Source organism: Nothoprocta perdicaria, unplaced genomic scaffold (genome assembly GCF_003342845.1).
Source record: "Nothoprocta perdicaria isolate Ctin4 unplaced genomic scaffold, notPer1 scaffold_11, whole genome shotgun sequence".
Classification (NCBI taxonomy): domain Eukaryota; kingdom Metazoa; phylum Chordata; class Aves; order Tinamiformes; family Tinamidae; genus Nothoprocta; species Nothoprocta perdicaria.
The window spans coordinates 4,168,455-4,185,859 of record NW_020454205.1 but is presented as its reverse complement, the minus strand read 5'-3'; the positions used below and the strand labels follow the sequence as shown (position 1 = coordinate 4,185,859).

General features: G+C 38.6%; 1 protein-coding gene across 1 annotated transcript in view; it reads left to right on the top strand.

The window, feature by feature from the left end:
- The window catches only part of PARD3B (par-3 family cell polarity regulator beta), a 343,703-nt gene that overhangs the window by 20,266 nt on the left and 306,032 nt on the right, over window positions 1-17,405 (top strand). Inside the window, exon 2 of the mRNA XM_026048404.1 lies at window positions 3,117-3,218. Coding sequence (XP_025904189.1) covers window positions 3,117-3,218 — 102 coding nt within the window. The remainder of the gene's footprint in view (window positions 1-3,116; window positions 3,219-17,405) is intronic.

Below are 17,405 nucleotides of genomic sequence, written 5' to 3'. Positions count from 1 at the left end.
TTATGCTTTTGGTAGTGGCCATACCCAGAGAAACTAAATTACTATATTTGTTGTGGCCCAAACTAATAGGAAGTTTGAGACTGTGATGCTTGATGCAAGTAACGGTAGCTGTTTGACTTGGGCTTGTGTCCTGCCAACTTTGTTCAAAAAAGAGCTGAGTATCTGAGTTGGAGAAAGCCACTAGATTACAAATAGACTTAAGCATTGGAAGTAAAAGCCTTCAATCAGCTGTGTAGGGGGTTTTGTTAGGGCAGAGTGGGTGGTTGTTAGCTTTAATATATGTACAAGAGACTTGCGTTTTACTGTATTAGATGTTCAGTTTTAGCATGACTTCAGTCCAAAATAATGTTACCTGCTGAAGCCTCAATAAGAGAAATGGTTTTGAAGTATGCTGTTCTGCTGCTATTAATGATGAATTCTTTTCACAAATATAGTCACAGAAAGGTTCAGGAGGAGCATTTGTAGGTACTGATCCATTCCAGTTTGAGAATCATATTTTGAAAGCTTATTGATAGGGCCAAGTAACACTTCTGCGGTGATGTAAATCGTGTCATGTGAGTTAATGCACTTGCTTGTTGCACAGAGAAATGTTTTTTTCTTTTACATTTTATCTTGATTTTTGGGGTGTTCAGTATAAAATAACTAAACTGGGGCCGGGATTTCATAATTTTAGGAAGATAAGACCATATCTGACTTGTTAAATTTTGAAGTTTTTTTTTGAGTGCTTAGGATGAATAAACATTTGCTACTTGGCAAGTGAGTGCTTTCAGTGCAAAATAGCATAACTGTAGTAATTCTAGTTAAAATAGGTTAGAGATGATTTTATGTGCTTAATCAGCTGGTGGTCATTCAGCAACACTGTCCCTTACAAATACTGCACCCTACAAATAGTCAAATACAAGACATTAAATTTTAATACTAAGCTCATGGCATATAGCCAAGCCAGGAGGGCATCTGTGCCAAAAGAAAGTGTGTGTTGGTGCTGGTGCATACTAATGCCTGTAATAATATTCTGCAGTTGAAAAGGGAGAAAACTACACTGCTTTGGAGCTAATGGTAAGAGAATTACTTTTACCAATGCAATTATATTTTGCATTCAAGAATGGGAGAAGGGAGATAAATGGGTTTCTTGTGCAAATTAAATATTAGCTTATGTAAAAAGCCCCCATCCCCTTACATTAGGGAAAAAAATCTCATGGGTTTGGAGATGTTAACTGGCTAATTAGACTTATATAATGAGACTAGCTAAACACAAAATTTTGAAAACATATTCTTAATTTTTATACTTATGACACTATAAGCTGATATAACTCATTGCTTAAAGGGGAGGAAGGAGGAGGCTTTTTTAACAGAGAATGTTTTAGCTACCCATTTTGTTTAGGAACCTTCTTCAAAGTATCTGAGAACATCAGTATTTATATCTTGGACAGATTCTGTGTGTTGATGCTTGGTATTCTAAGCTCTGCTAGATGGTGGTGGTGTCTGAGTCTGTGTTGCAATGTAGCAGACTTTATTTTGTTAGCATTGTTAGCAACTGTGCATTTGGTGGCAGTGATGATAAAGTAGCTGCCCCTGAGGATAACTCCTGCCTGCTGGCTCTGTGCTGCCGCAGTGCAGGCATAGCTGGCTGGCTCTTCAGTGGCCTGGGTCAGAAAAGCCACATGCATGGGGGAAAAAAAGACTTCATTTCAAGAGGTCATTAGGAGAGTGGAAAGGGAGAGAGAGAGGGAATGGCTGCTGGTCTAAAGAGCTATTGAGAACAGCTCCAGGTAACTGTCTAAACTGTTCTTAAATGTATCTCTAGCTTCCCTGAGGCTCTCCCTTTGGGTCTTGGGATTGTAATGTCCTACTTAGCTCTGTACAGTTTTGTACCGATAGGCATTGAGGCAGTGTTGGTATCATGGATATAAAAATATTTTTCTTAATAGAAGAACTAACAGATGTGCTGTAATGGACATGATGGGCAGCGAGGAATGGGTGACACCTGTGTTCCTAGCATCCCTGGAAGTGCAGACACTGGGCTGTGCTCTGCTGCATCCTCTGCTTGGGAAGCCTTTCTCAAGGGGTGTGTGTATTTGTATGTATTTGTATGTGTGTGCCTCTTGGTCTGTGATTTTGGTATCTTTTAGTCAATGTCGTTGGTGTTTGATGGATGTCTCAAATAGTGTCATTTCTTCTAAGCATCTTTTCAGCCAGTTGTACCATTACAGGGCAATGTTTGCCAGTGATGATAGTGCAGAGTGCTTAAACATAACTTAATGAGCTGACGTGTGTTTGCTGGCCGTAAGAGGTTAAATTATGTGTTGTCTGAAGCTGTTCAAATACAGCTGCATTTCACTTAGCTTGTCCCCACTACAGGTCATGTGTATGCACTCAATGAGTACATGCCCGGGTGTCTGCTCCGATTGTTTCATCTCTGGGAGAGCTTGCTGTTAAGCAGCATTCGGATATCAGGACATCATAAGCACATCATGATTTTTGTTTCAGTATCAGGGGAGTGGGGGTTAAGCTCTCAGTTGTTGAAGTCAAATATTTAATATATGAGGAAAATGTTATTAGGAAACTAACATGATCCCTGTTTGTGTTAAATGCAGAATTGTGTCGGAGTTTGAAGGCCATTAATTTGTGAAAATAAATTAAGATCTGCTTATCCATTTATTTTTGTCTGAACTGCAGAAAGAAACTGGATTAATATGTAGCGGTAACTGTCCAGAATGATATGTATCCATGTGTACATGCACTCATGTGTGTACTGGTGATAACCCACGTTGTCAAACTATAAGCTATTGAAAAAGGAAAATTAATTTCTCAGTTTCTGTATTAGCTCTCTAACTGAAGGATGGACCTGCATAATAAATCAATGTAAATCTCCTTCTGTAAGGTCACTTGCAAATTGTTCTGTTGATAGGGGCATTGAAGTACCATTTGAGGGTGGGGGGAAGTGTAGTGCTCACTTTCTGCATATGCTTAAATTTCAATTTCAGGTAGGTTTCAAGCCTCTGTCTCATGATTCAAGAGGGAAATGTATGGGAAGGAGATGGAATACAAAGCTGCTCTGTCTGGTTGAGCTAAAATCATACAAAATTAACTTGAGAAATCTTTTGCCTGTCTTACAGGATCCAACCTACTGGGTGAATATCCACCACTTGGAGTATACAGATGGAGGAATCCTGGACCCCGATGATATATTGGCTGATGTTGTGGAAGACAAAGATAAGGTAGTGCTTGGATGAAAATGCTAGTTTTGATTTCTGTTGTCTCTTAAAATAACTGATATTACTTTATTGCTGCTTGAATATCTGGCATTTGAGCTAGATATTAAGATACCCTTAAATTAAACACATTTCCCTAGAAGTGCTGCAGATCTCTTCTTTCTGGAGTAAAAATGAAAGAAAAGCATGAGCAGAGGAGATTAGTAGTTGATTTAGAGCTTTGACCTTTTCAAGCAGTTTTGTATTTCTTTTTATTGTATGAAAATACAATGAGGAAGGAATGAGAGGTTTACAAGACTTCATTTTATGCTGCTCAAATATCTTTATAATCTCTTCGTCTGTGTAGAAGTTTGAGAATCATTCAGTTATTGAGCTTGAGTAGGTATAATAATGGACAAGAAATCTTGCAGTGACCAAGGACAGCTGCCCCAACTATGTCACATCTCAGGAGGAGTTTTGAGATTTGCTTCTGAGAGTCTAAGTAGGCCAGTTCCATAGCACTGGGTTTTTGTGCGTTTAACCCGGGAGTTCAGATACATCCTTTTTGGGTAGAAAAATAGATGTAAAGAAGCCTCTCGTTCCCTTTCCTTCAGTGGACCCTGATAAGCCTTGCTGAACAAATCTGTTTTTGATATAACCAGGGGAGAAACTAGGAATCATCTTACAGAAGTAGTGGCCAGAGAGCCAAGCAAACATCTTGCATTTGGGGTGTGGAGCTGGACCAGCGTGCCTAGCAGTTATTGGTACTGCCTGCTTTGGAGGGTTGGTATGATTAGATGACCAAGAACCAACCATATAGATGGTCTAATATTTTTTAATAGCTTTATTTTGTCCTCTTAGTCCTTGAGCGTGTGCTGGTATTAATTCACACAAGGTCTATGGACAAAACAATATTTAATACTTGTATTTGTGCACCAATGCTTTGATTCTCTTTGATTATGACTTTTTACATGTGTGGTTGGTAAATAGGCTTTGTCCTTGTGCCCTTGTTCTTGTCATCCTTTCCCAGCCAGCGATGCAGTCTTTCATGAAATCAATTACTATGTCCAAAAAGAAATGTTGCATTTAACCTCAATGGCTTTAAACAGAAGTGCACTTGACATTGGTGACCATCAGGCTCTGCTTTAGTAGCAACGGAAAATAACTGATCTTATGTTTTTTAAGTCTTAATTGCTCTGGATCATGAAAAAGTGTATCGTAATCTGCTGAAATTCATTCTCTCTGACAACACAACAGTGAATCAAGGAGAACTACTGGATGTAATAATCTATTTGCATTTGTAAAAGCTTTCGATAATTCTCACTGATAAACTGTTAAGGAGGCACAAGTATTCATAAAGTAGGCAGCAAAATGCTATCATAGATGAGTAAATGATCTAGAGATAACGAAAAAGGAATAAAAGGACAAATTTCAAATCTGAAATGGCAATGACTGGATGCCTACTGTGCATTATTAGGAGTAGCAGTGGCTGTGTTCAGACTGTAGATGTGTTGGCTTGTGGTTTCCTCTTGAACTCAATTATTCAAACAGCTCAGTGGACAGTACAGTACTGGATAAAATTAATTGCTGTCAACTGCAAGGATATTGACTTGACCTACCTGTGCATAGAATAGTCCTAAATTAGTATCATGTGTGCTTAATAACATGCATCATATGAGAATGTCTGGGAAACTCATTATTCAAATACTTTCTCCCCTATTTTTATTGAGTCTAATTTGCTTCCCAGTCAGATGCAAATCTGAAACCTTGACTGTTTTCTGGTGTAAGGGTTATCTGCAAAGGTGCTGGTTTAGCCTAGCAATAGTAATATTTCTGGAGTTCCCTCTATAGTAGAGAGATGCATTCCTTTAGCTTTCTGCTGTGAAATACTTTCTAATTCACATTGGGATTATAAAGCCTCTTTAAGGCAAATGTGAGGTTGTGCCCTTTCTTCCCAACTGTGTCTTGGGCTGTGTGTAGCTGCCCCTTGTCTTTTGTTCGTTGTATTCCAGTGGCATCTTGGTAACTTGCAGTATTGAGGCCCTTTCTGAAAACTGACCTCCCTTTCCTTCCCTTGGCTCCCCAGGGTGGCTTTATAGGTGGTTACATAAGTGCTAGGACCAGGACAAAGATGGGAACGGAAATAAGTTTGGAATGAATAGTAGGGCATGGCTGTTCCTTCTGGTAACAAGTAGGCTAATGATTTAATATTAAATACCTTCTCTGGGACCAGCTTCCTAAAAGATGCTCTGTCTTGCTGTTCTTGCAACAGGGAGAGCCCCCTCCCTTGCCTATGCGTAGGTTTATTTACCAAGGGCTGTTTTCAGCGTATTTGGATCCCCTGTCTTTATGGAGGCAGTGAATTGCTAGCATACAGCCCTGTCACCTGTAAAATGGTAACCTCTGCCTTCACTGAGGGTTCCAGTGTGCTTTGGTCCTGGGCATGGCCCAGAATTTGTAATGCTGAGGTATTAATGTAGTACTTGGGTGAGATGACAGGATAAAAGGAAGTTTCTGTATATTACTGCTTTGTTGCTTCTGTTTCACATTCTAAATGCTATGAAACAGTAAAAAGATGTAATGAAGTTTTGTGGTGATTTTGATAATCCGTTTGTGTTAAAACATTCTCAGCTCATAGGATTTTGAGAACTGGAAGGCAAGAGGTGCATGATTCATTGGCACTGGGCTGATATTGAAATATCAACGTGCTCATATGATCTTAGAACATTTTCTTTGATAAATGTATTTTACTTCCAGGTGTGTCTTCAGGAGATGAAGCTTTTGAAGGATACAGCAAAAGAGATGATTGAACAGTGACGTTCAATTCATAGATTCATAGGGGCTGTAGCTATTATTTAAATATTTCTAAGGGTAAGATGAAGTAAATGCTATAAGTGTAGTTCAGATAATTATTTTAAGTAAGTATTTAATGAAATATTAAATAGCAAAATCAATGAATTCTTCCTCCTTAGTTCACTCCCAGCAGAAAAGCAATATTGAGAAAACATGTCTCCTGGAAGCTCTCCAAAATGTTAGCAAAATCATCTGCTGACTATAGAAATTGGCTATTGGGCCCATGTGAGCTACTGTTAGGAAGTTGAAGATCTGGTTGAAGTTATTTTTGTAGAGGATGTGAAATAATTCCCTTGAACATTTCTACTTAGAGAGTTGTTTGACTTTGGTCTCAGTAAAGAATTAGAAAGTATTCAGAAGCAAAAGAAAGCATTTGAGACTTTTGTAACTATATAGTGCGAATATTTCTTCAAATACCTGTTAGAAGTGTTTTCTTTTAGCAATTCTGGACTCTTCCACTATTTCTGGGTAGATTTAGCCCCTGGAAGTGCTTGGTGGAAGCAGAGCTGCTATTTGCAGAGCAGTTATTTTGTGACCCGAGTTTGCTTCTATAGACTTTCAGGATTGTCATTCCCAGCTGTGAAGGTGACTGTACACGTCAAGGTGCTGTGTTTATTTAAATTTAGTTATATGGAAGTCAGTCAGCCTCTGAACGGAGTTTCTTCCTTTCACTCATTGATTCTTTTTGAAATGGAAAAAGAAATCCGAAGTAAAATATCTTATGTAAGATGCTAGGCCACATATTCTCCACTTAGGTGGTGAAGGAATTCAGTGGTAAAAGAAAGCTAAAAAACCAAGGAAATAAGCAGAATTGACTCTGGAGTTTTTTGTTTGTTCTGGGTGTGTATGTGTGAGGTAAGAGCTGATGGAATTCAAGGGCATTGCAGCATCACTGCTAATACTGCTGTTTTAAAACTTTTCACTAAGATTCAGTGGCAGAGCCTTGATGTTGGCTTGCTCGTATTTGCTTTGAATGGGTTAGTAAAGCCTGAAAATGTCACACTTGACAGGGTTTTTTTTTTCCTTCTGATCTGATGCCCAAGTATATATGCATGTAGTACGTGCTTCATATTGAAATTCACTTCAAACTTTAGATTTCTATGTAAATGAGCTTTCTAGTATTTTCTCTAGGGTTCTCTAACTTTCTGGTAACAAGAATACAGATGGAGTTTTTATTCAGTGTGTATCATACAAATGTATTAACCTTGCACAGGGAAAACAAAATGAGTTGTGTGAATTTAATTGCAGCAGGCAAATTTTGCTTGTTGAAGTATGTGCGCTAGTGTTTAAGTTGGTTGTTCTATGAGTTACCTATTTTTCCCAGGAGAAGTTTAAAAAAGGGGGAACGCGTCTCTGATGTAAAGATCCGTGTTTGCGAAGTGTGTGATACCACTGAAAGCAACTTAAGGATCTTAGTTTCTTTTAATAAAGAAGTAATATTTTAAATGTGAAATGCGTGTGAACTACTATGTATACTCTTTATCTTTAGTTAAGCTCTGCACAAAGAGTGTGTGCAAAAAGAGACGACACTTTTATAAGTATGGCTCTTGATAAGGAGTGCATGTTATTCTGGGCTAGGTTTTTTGGTGTGCAGTGTTTTATTATGACAGTTGACTGAATATTATAGGCAGGTCATTGTTTTAATACATCTGTGTGCTCTGACTTAGAGTTGTTGTGGCAAATATATGCCTTGAACTTCCATAGAGTGCATAGTGCTTCTGCCAGCATCTTCCTTGTGCTTTTGAATACTGAGGTGGAAGGCCTCGTCAGAGAGACCTTGTTCCTCCGAGGCAGCCAAGTCTTGTGTCTTCCTGTGGTGCTAATGAGATATTACAGGGAGATCAAAAGCCTGATATGTTCACAGTGGGAAAAAATGTTGCACCAGTTCAGTAAAACTGATATGAAAGGGTTTTTGTTCTTCTTTTTTGGTTTTAATATTCCCTCTCCCTCCACCCCCCAGTACAATTTTAAAGTTGTGGATAATGTCTCTGCTTGAATGGGTGTAGGTAATTGTCTATATGGCTTAATGCTTCTCATCTTGCACTCATTTTTTGTGTGCTTTTAAGAATGAGATCTTAAAGTTCAGAGGAAATTGATCTTAAAATATGTTTAACAGTGTATAATTAATAGTTCATTCATCTGTCAAGCTCTGTAGAAACTGAAATCAAAGTGGACCTTGTTTCTTCTCTGTTTTAGCTACAGCCTCCAAAGCTATGGTGCAGTAATCTTAGCTGTGGTGCATTTGAAGTATTTTGTTTCTTCTGTATTTCTGTAAGTTGCCTCTAGCTGTATCCATTGTAGCTTCCCATAGTAAAAGTTTGGGATGTGAAAGTGTTACTGTTGCCAGTATTTTGTTTACTTAAATAGTCTTGGCTAGTTCCAAGTGATGATGGCATCCATCCAAAATGCTACTCTGACTAAAACTTCCATGCAATTTGTGGTCTATCAAGAGAGCCAGCGTATAAATAGCCAGCAGGTATCTGGTGATTAGCTAAGCACCTTATATCTCCAAGGAAGGGAAGTATCAGAAAGGATGTATTTTAAAAAAATCCTGTCATCTTTTTCAGTGTGTTTAAAACTTGCTCTGGAGGAGTCCTCCTCCAGAGCAAGAGACAAGAAAATTCCAGAGCAAGATGGAGAGTCTGGCTGCTATGATGTTTTTTCCCCCTCATTTTGAGCCCCAGGCTTTTTGACTTAGTGAATTTGTTCAAAAGCATCTTGCCAATCCTTTCTGAGAAGGCTTGGAGTTTATCTAGGTTTTATATAAAACAGCAAAAAAGGGTAAATCGAGGTGGGGAGCGGGGCAGTTCTTTTGGAGGAAAACAAAAAAAAAAAAAGTAGGCTTTGAATTTGCTGCCCTTGGGATGAACTAAAGCAGAATTTTGTTTTCTCTATTGATGAAATGGTATGTCAGCCAGTCAAGCTGCTGCCTTTTCTTAAAAATATAATGTTTTCACACTTTCTAGGAAGGAAAGGTTTTATGCTATTTTGAGCCAGTGCTTGTTTAGGAAGCAGATGTCTTGATTTCTCGTGTGTGGTAGGGTATGCTGTGAGCCACCATATATATATGTAAGGATATTTTGGTAGGAGTTGGTCTGTTTATTTTTGAAGTGGAATCTGAACTGTGAGTACTAGAGAGAGAAAATAAATCACCATCATTAGTACTTACTAAGCAATACTTTCAGTAATGTAGCTTCTTTTAGAATATAGATTATGAAGCTTTGCGTTTTAATGAAATTTGTTTTAATTTCTTGCTGCTGAGGTCCCATGCATTATTCAAGATTATAAAATGATTTGGGTTTCAGGAGCATTGGATTTGCTGATGAGGATTTCAAGCTGTGTAATTATAAAACTGCATCCACATAGGTTGGAAGTTCAGAACTCATTAGCTTAATCATTAAAATAACCATTTTTTAAGTGTGGCATTACATTCTGGGATTTGCGATTACACCATCATGTGCTCCTGGTTCCTGGAAACATTCTGTAATAAACTGTGGGTCTAGTGGTGTGCCTCCAGATAAGTTCATAGCTTTAAGAACAGACACCTGGTCAAATGTTACTTAGCTTATTAAAGAAAACTCAACCTTAAAGATTTAAAGCCTTAACACAGTGTCTTTATGCATAAATTAACCTATATATCTTGGAAAATTTGAGCTTTTCTATATTTAATGCAGCATAATGTCTTTTTTGAATAGATACTGTTGGGGAAGGCTTGACAAAGGCTATGTATTTCAACTGTGCCAGCTTTAAAAGCAAACTTAGTCATAAAGATTCCTGCTGTATGAACACTAAAACTTTGTTTTCCAGGTTAAAACATGTTCTGTAACATTCAGCACAGAGGAAGCTAACTGTAAATCTTCTTTGAAGTGCTTTTATTTGGAAAATAAGTAATAGCTTATTTATCACAAAACTAAAAGCTCTGGTGCTTATAAATTTTGAAAATGCAAAAGCAGATCAAAGGACTAATACTTAAATCAGCCAGTGTATTCTAAAATTAAAAGATCTTAAGAATGAGTCTGTGCAGTTAAAAGTCCTCTGTATTGAAGGTACGCAAATTTGAAACAAAGCCTGTGCTTTTCCAAATGATTTTTCTGCTGCTCCCCCACTTCCTCATCTATGCTTTGTCATTTAAAAATAATGGATATGAAATGTAGCAGGGAGCGGCTTTGGAATCTGGGTCACTCTGTTCCTGGAAAGGTTTTCAGTGTCTCGAGCTGAGAAGACGCGTGCTCCCCTGGCCACTGAGAGCACGGCTGCCTGGTGGCCTCACGGCTGACTTGACGGGAGCTCCCACTCCTTGGTTAGTGAGAGCTCTCCGTAGGAAGGCTCTGGACTGCCCCACGCTGCCCCACACTGTACATGAGGCTGGAATGAACATCCTGATGCTGTGGCAGGGAGGAGCTTAGTGTTTCATGGAGAAAAACAGGTGGGAGATGCTGCTGCTTCCGCCTCGAGCCTTCTCCTTCCTGAGTCAGAAGTATGAGGAGTCTTTTAACTGCCCGCCTGGATGCTTAAAAGTGAGCGCATGTAAACACATGCGTGCTGATGGTTACAAGGGAGTGATCAATGTTGTGGGGGGGAATAAAAACAGAATCTTGTTATGGAAAGATCTCTTAGTGTGTCATCTCACTGTAAATGAGTATTAAAAACAAATTCGTCCAGATAAAATAGTGGTTTTGTCTGTAATATGCCTTTGATTTATTACTTTCCTTATCTCATTTAGCTTGCAAATGGCTTGAGGCAGGGTTTTTTTGTTCTGTTTTTCAATTAGGGCTCCAAAGACTACAGAAATAGAGAGAATAATGAATTGGTGCTGCAGTGCACTTTGTGCGAGAGTGTTGGCCTAAGCATCACAGTGTTGAAGGAGGTGGAGTTTTTATTGCTATTTTGTTCCTTTTCAGAAGTGAATTGGAGTTTAGCAAGCTCTTGTTTTGGGCAACTGCTCTGTAAGCTTGATAGGTGTGTTCCTTCTATGTAAAGTTCTTTTTTTTTTTTTTTTTTTTTTTTGAATTCCTGTGCAGCATCCTTTCAGAAATTGATACAGGTTCTGTAAAGTTTTGGAACACTAATAGCAATCTTGCTTCTGCTTCAGCAGCTGCCAGCAGTTTGGGATTTGTGCTCAGGAACTTTCCTGTTGTAATGGTAGTTTCCTACTGCTGCCCTAATAGCTTTGCTGCTAGGAAAGCAAATTGCTCATGAGTGTGTGTGCAGGAGGGAAACAATCTTGTGCTCAGGTTTGAGACACCAACCCTCAAACTCATTTAAGGCAACATTAATATGCATGAATACGTAAACTGGCATATAAATTTCCTTGAAAATACATGCAAAAAGTCCTTGTGCACCAATTTCCTGGAATATAATATTGGTCCTAATAGAAAGTTTAACTTAATTAGGTGGTTTATAAAGGTTGGAAAGGACAGTGGCTCTGGTATTTCAGCCTGAGAAGACAGCTTTTAGCTGAAGTATGTGCTTTCATGCTTGCAGCTAGAAAGGTTGCTTGCCTGCAGTAAACATCCATCCTCACCTGCTGCCTCAAGTAAGACCGAGTTGGCCTTGGGGTGGGGTGAAAGTGGTGGGGAACAGGACAAGTGGCGAGTGGCACATGCCAAGTCAGTGAACAGTGAGCATAACTTGCCCTTTGGGGGCGCTCAGAAGGGCCTTCTGTGGAGGAATAGAAGGGTAGCTGTGCTCAGAGCTCTCGTATGAGGCTGCACTTGTCCCTTAACATAGTGGTCTCTCTTTTCCTTTCCATAATTACTGATGGTTAGGAACTGTGAAAAGTATCCCCAGCTACATAAAGAGGTGTGTGTTGTTTATGGGTTTTTTTTAAACTTGCATGGTAGTTTGAGATACAAATGGAAATGTAAAATGCAGTAACCTTTTAGTAAATTATTTAACACCATATAAACCAATCGACTAAAGTGACTACCACTAGTCAGCTACTTTATATTAAATAACTCCTGCTAATCTGTTTCTTTTAAAAATATCAAAGTTTTTGATCTTAGCCCTTCACTTCATCTTTTTAAAACAATATTTGGTATTGTAAATGATAAGTGAACTTGTAATTTACTTGTAAGACTAGTAATATTTTCCTATGGGAAGCTCACTTGCTGCATAACTCTGTGTTGTGAGATGAGACTGCCGAATTCCAGTCTCTGGGATTGAGAATCTGATGTTGGTTCTGCTTTTGTCAAATATCGAATGGAATTGCTAATAGTATAGTCTATTAAATCTGCAGTGCTGTGTACAATTGCATATGATTGAAGTGTAGATTTCATAGGTCATTTCTGATATTCATTCCTGACGTTGGCACAAAATAGAGTGCTTAAGCCTAATTCCAATTTATTTAAAGCTTTTCTTTCATTTAGGTTTTGATTTGGAGCTTTTTCATAGTTTAGTATTTGCTAAAATAATGAAGTAATGTACATACACATTGCAAAAATGTTTCCTGTTTCTGTACCCTGACAGCCTGAATTCCTTGCTGAACATGCTAAATTTCTCCTAATTCTGATGCATACTTAATTTTTCAACTGAAAACAGACTCAAAAAGATGTATTTGTTTTCCAGTCTCCATTAGACTTTTTTTGGAAACTTTTGTCATCGTTATTTTTTCAGTGTTTTACTTTGCATCTTCTTAAGCAGATGCCATTTTTTCTTCCTTACTGCTACTTTTGAATAAAAAAAAATTAGGAAACTGTCACAAGTGACAGCTTTTGATCAGTCAAGTGATTTAGGTTATAATCTCAGTTACCTTGTTGTGTAGTTTAAAATTATTGGTATGCTTCTCCAATATTAACGTTTTACAGTTGTTCATTCTGTTGTCATTCTGCAAAGATGGCATTAATAAAAAGAATTAAATTACAGTAATTCAAGGATTGGAGGGCTTTTTGCTTTCTTTTTCTTCAAAGACAGATGGAACAGTTGTTCAGCAATATCAGTGTAATTTCTTACACTCACAATTAGATGCTTGAGAACCAAGGCACAATGTTGCTTCTCTGTTCAAGTCCCACTAAATTTAAGGAGAAAAAGGCCCTCTTGAACCCCCCTGCCCCTTACTCCTAGTGAAAATATGCATTTGGGAAAATATAACAGGAAATGATACTGAGGGATAAGTACTTCACCTGGAAAATATGAAATGTTAGACTTACTTTTCCTGGTTAGTGGGTAGCGTTACTGTGTTTGTCCCTCTCTGAAGGCCTGCCTTTTCTCTGGTTGGGATTCATCTCATTCCCCAACACTGCTTACTGTCTGGTCATATAATGGAGGGTAGCTAGTTGCAAAAAGGGGAGTGGAAGATGCCTTCCTCATGTGTGAGCAGTCTGGAGTCTCCAAGACTTCATCGCCACATCTGAAAATAAGATGCATTCTGCAGATTATTCGGATTGGAAAATGGGAGTGGAGTGCTTGAAGTGTGATTGAAGCTTAGTTCTTACTGGGAACATTTGGGAAGAGCATGGGAGAAGTGATGCAAAGTGCAAAGAAATTTTGGAAAAAATGTGTAGTTTGCTGCTGCCTGGGCTGTGAGGATGGTAGCACGGCTTATTGCACCAGTAGAGGCAACTGGCACAGCAGCTGGTGGCCTGGCCTGATAGACAGCACACCCCTCAGCAACCAGTAGAAATCTTTCCGAGACTCCAAATTGAAGAGTGGGATGTGAGATAACCAATCTCACACATAGGGCAGGCTCTGTGGTAGGAGGCAACTGCAGCAGGAAAGGTAGCATTGTCCAAGAGCTTACCCTGGCCTGGCCCCTTCCTCGGGAGAAGGCTGGACGGAGGAAGTCTTGGAGACTGTGTTTGTCTTCAGTCAAAAGCTCTTCAATCACTTTTAGCCTGAATTGCTCTGTCAGGACGAAGTATAGGATAAAAATCTTGTTTAAGAGCATGTTTGATAACTATATATGTCACTGAATCTTAGAAGAAAAAGCAATTTTTGCTTTCTATATGTTTAAAATATACTCACCTTACATAATAACCCTATTTTCTTTATCATGTGCTAATAATTTGTGGATTTGGTTAAGTTAATTTCTAACTATTCTGATTTTTTTTCTAAAGCATGATAGTGATGAAATATGTCGTGTGCCAGATGGAGTTTTTGGAGTACAATAATGATGCTGTTGAAGATCTCTAAATGTGTTTAGAGGTTCATAGACAATTGTTGTGCAGATACAGTATTCCAGATGGAGAACTGAAGGATGATAGGATTCTGTCAGATGTTGAAACTAACTTCTGCATTTCTGTATGCTAATGCATTACCAAAAAAACGCTCTGCAAGCATTCGCACCTTTCCCCTTGTTTCTCTTTTATCAAAAGAAGTTTATTTGCTGTCATTACTCTTTTTTAAATACTGAAAAAATAGAAACTACCTCTTGATGAACTGAAATTCTATTTTTTGTGGTCAGTTGGCTATGGTAGTTACAGTGTGTTTAAAAGCGTACACAGTGTCTGGTGAATTTGTATCTTATAATTGCAGAGAGGATGATCAAATACACTGTGGTAAATCATGCAATCAAGTTAAAATTGTTAGCAACCTAACCGCATTATTGGAAGATCCTCCGTTACAGAAGATGGCTTGCTCTACTTTGTCTGAAAAAACATCCTCAGCTGCTGGTGACTGAAGTCCTAAGCTTCAGAAATTGCTAGGTTTAGTCTGGCCTAGGTCACAACAGTTGTGCTTTCAAGTTGCGATTGTGTGCTTTCCTGGGACTGCACGAAGATTACTGACTGATAAGGAATCAAAGAACTGAGGCCCAGAATACTGAGGCTTTCCTGATATTAATGTTTTACATCTCTAAAATCTAAGGAGTCTTTCATATGGTGCAAACTCATTTTTATATCAACACTTCTAAAAAGTTTTTCTTACATGACATGCTTCTTGCATCGTTTTATGTTCAACCTACAAGGAAGGCTTCACAAATTTTCGTTTACATCTAATATTTGCCCCATGGCAATCAGTGCTGTAAGGCAAGTCTGTATGATGAGGAAGCTCCTGTAGCCCAGGTCGGAGTAATGCTAACGAGAAGAACAAACAAGGCAGCAGGAGGGCCCCGGGGCCTCCATCCACTGCGGTACTTTTGAGATGGTAAAGGCAAATTGCTGAAGTAGGTAGGAAATGTGTTATGTTAGCAGCTTTGATCACCATGTGTAGTGCACATAGTTTCAAGCTCTTGGATCTTCAGATCTATATAAAGTTAAAATTACACACTGGTTTCATTTATAATCCTCATATGAAACTAGCTAGGCTTTGTTTATTTTCTTATCCACCTCAAAGCTGGCTACAGAGGTAGACATTGTGATGAATAATAAAAAGAGCAAAAAGCTGGGGAGGTTCTCCCTTCTCTCTTTTAAAGAACATCTCTCTTCTCTGCCCGCCTGCCCTCCCTCAAAATCCGTTTTCGGTTGACAGACATGCGTAGAGTGAGTAGAGCAGCAATGTAATCTTTTCAGATGCGACCTAAAAGGAAATTCTGGCTTCTCTTACCTGGACAGGAAGAATGATTATTTTGAGCACAGTACGTAGGGTTTCTTCTCCCCCTGCTTCCACTTCATATTTTTGCTTGGACTGTAGGGATGTGTTCCCCCTTTTCTGTTTTACTGAATAAGAGAAATAAGTGAAGATTTTTGTGACTTTCCTTTTACAAAAGCAGTATTTGTTAGTGGCAGAGCGTTGACACACTGTCAACCACAGTGGCAATTCTCATATTTGATGCGCCTTTTCCTTCTGTTCCAACTCGGAAGCACTGAATTATTTCAGAATTGCATGGAATGGATCTGAGCAAGGAATCTCAGCTCCCTGTCCTGTGTAAGGACAATTTGCTTTTCTAGAAGGAACTAGCACTTCTGTGTTTCTCTTAGACACATTCTGTTAGATTTTTTTTAACCTTCTGTGTCAATAAGTTAAAATATATCATAGGATTGTTCGTAAGACTTTATCTTTGCAGAATCCCCCAGTTACTTTCCTTCAGTTCAGATTACATCTTTCTTTGATGCAGCTTCATATTTTTACTGTGTCTTGGTGGGTCAAGGCCTAATTCTTTTATAATGCAAGATCAGGTGTTCTGCATCTCTGCACAGTATAAAGGAGTGCTTGTCAGATGGTAGATGATAGGTAGCACACTGATGCGATACCAGTCGAGTTTTGAAAACATGGAGAAGGTTATGCTTTGATTCTTAGACAACACTACTTGCAAAGTTTTCTTTCAGTTTTCTTTTATGTAATTGAGTAGACCACAACAGGGTGTTTTATTTTTCGTGGGTGGAACTCAAAAGTTCCAAGTTTAGTGAGTTATTTTAAGAGTTTCTTTCTAATGTGACTTGAAAGACTTGATGTGAATATTATTCCAGTGACCTTCATCATGTTGCTGTACTCCCAATCAAGTGGTGGAGGGGGTGCAAAAGTGTCTTTGACTATAACTTTTATGAGAGTTGATAGTACATAACAAAGTTTACACGTGCCTTCTTGTTTCCTTAAAGAGTGTGGTTTTGTATGTGTCCTGTTGCTATGTAAACCTTTGATTCCTGTTTTCAAAGGCAGTAAGAGCAGGTCTGTCTTTTATAGTAGTGAGTCAGCACTGTGGCTTGTATAACTTGAACAGATTTATTGCAAAATAAATAGTATTGCTGTAACACTTAATCTGATTTCTGTTGTCCAAAGCAAGTGTAAACTTGACTAGTTTACCAGTTAAACTTACTTCTTACTGACCATTGCTCAATTCTGAGCAAGTGGATTATTATGGATTAGAATTTATGCTGAACTTCAGGCATACTGCAAAGTAGAGCAGATTCATAGGCCTTTTTGCATGTGACTGTAGATTTTTTTTCCTGTACTTAAAAAAAAAATATATATAATATATATAAAATATATACACACACTGAATCTGTAGATTGCTTGAAATGCTGGTAGGGATATAAAAAAGTATTTTGGCCAGCACAGAACAGAGCGAAGCAGTTGGTAACTTTGAACTGAGAATCGTGGAATAAAAAGTTAAAAATAATTATTCACAAATATAGTCCCAATTCGTTCACTGTCTTGGAAATGCTACACCGACTAAGCAGGAGACAGGACTCAAAGCATTATTTTAGCAAATTTTACGTGGCACAGAGCAAATTCAAAAGGTGCAGGTGACCAGCAGTGTTAAATGGACATGTCCAAGTTTGTGCAGATACAGTTTGAAATGACTGCTTGAGAGAGGAATTTCTAGTGTTATGCATAGGAATGTTAATAAGGTTGGCCTTGTAGCAAAACAGCTCCCCCCAGCTTGTGAATACTGTGTCTTTACTCTGTGATGCACTGAAAGACCCTTTAGGTCCCCTGTCCCCTATCTCAGAGCAGGACTAAGGCTTTCAGGGTAGTGAGACTTGT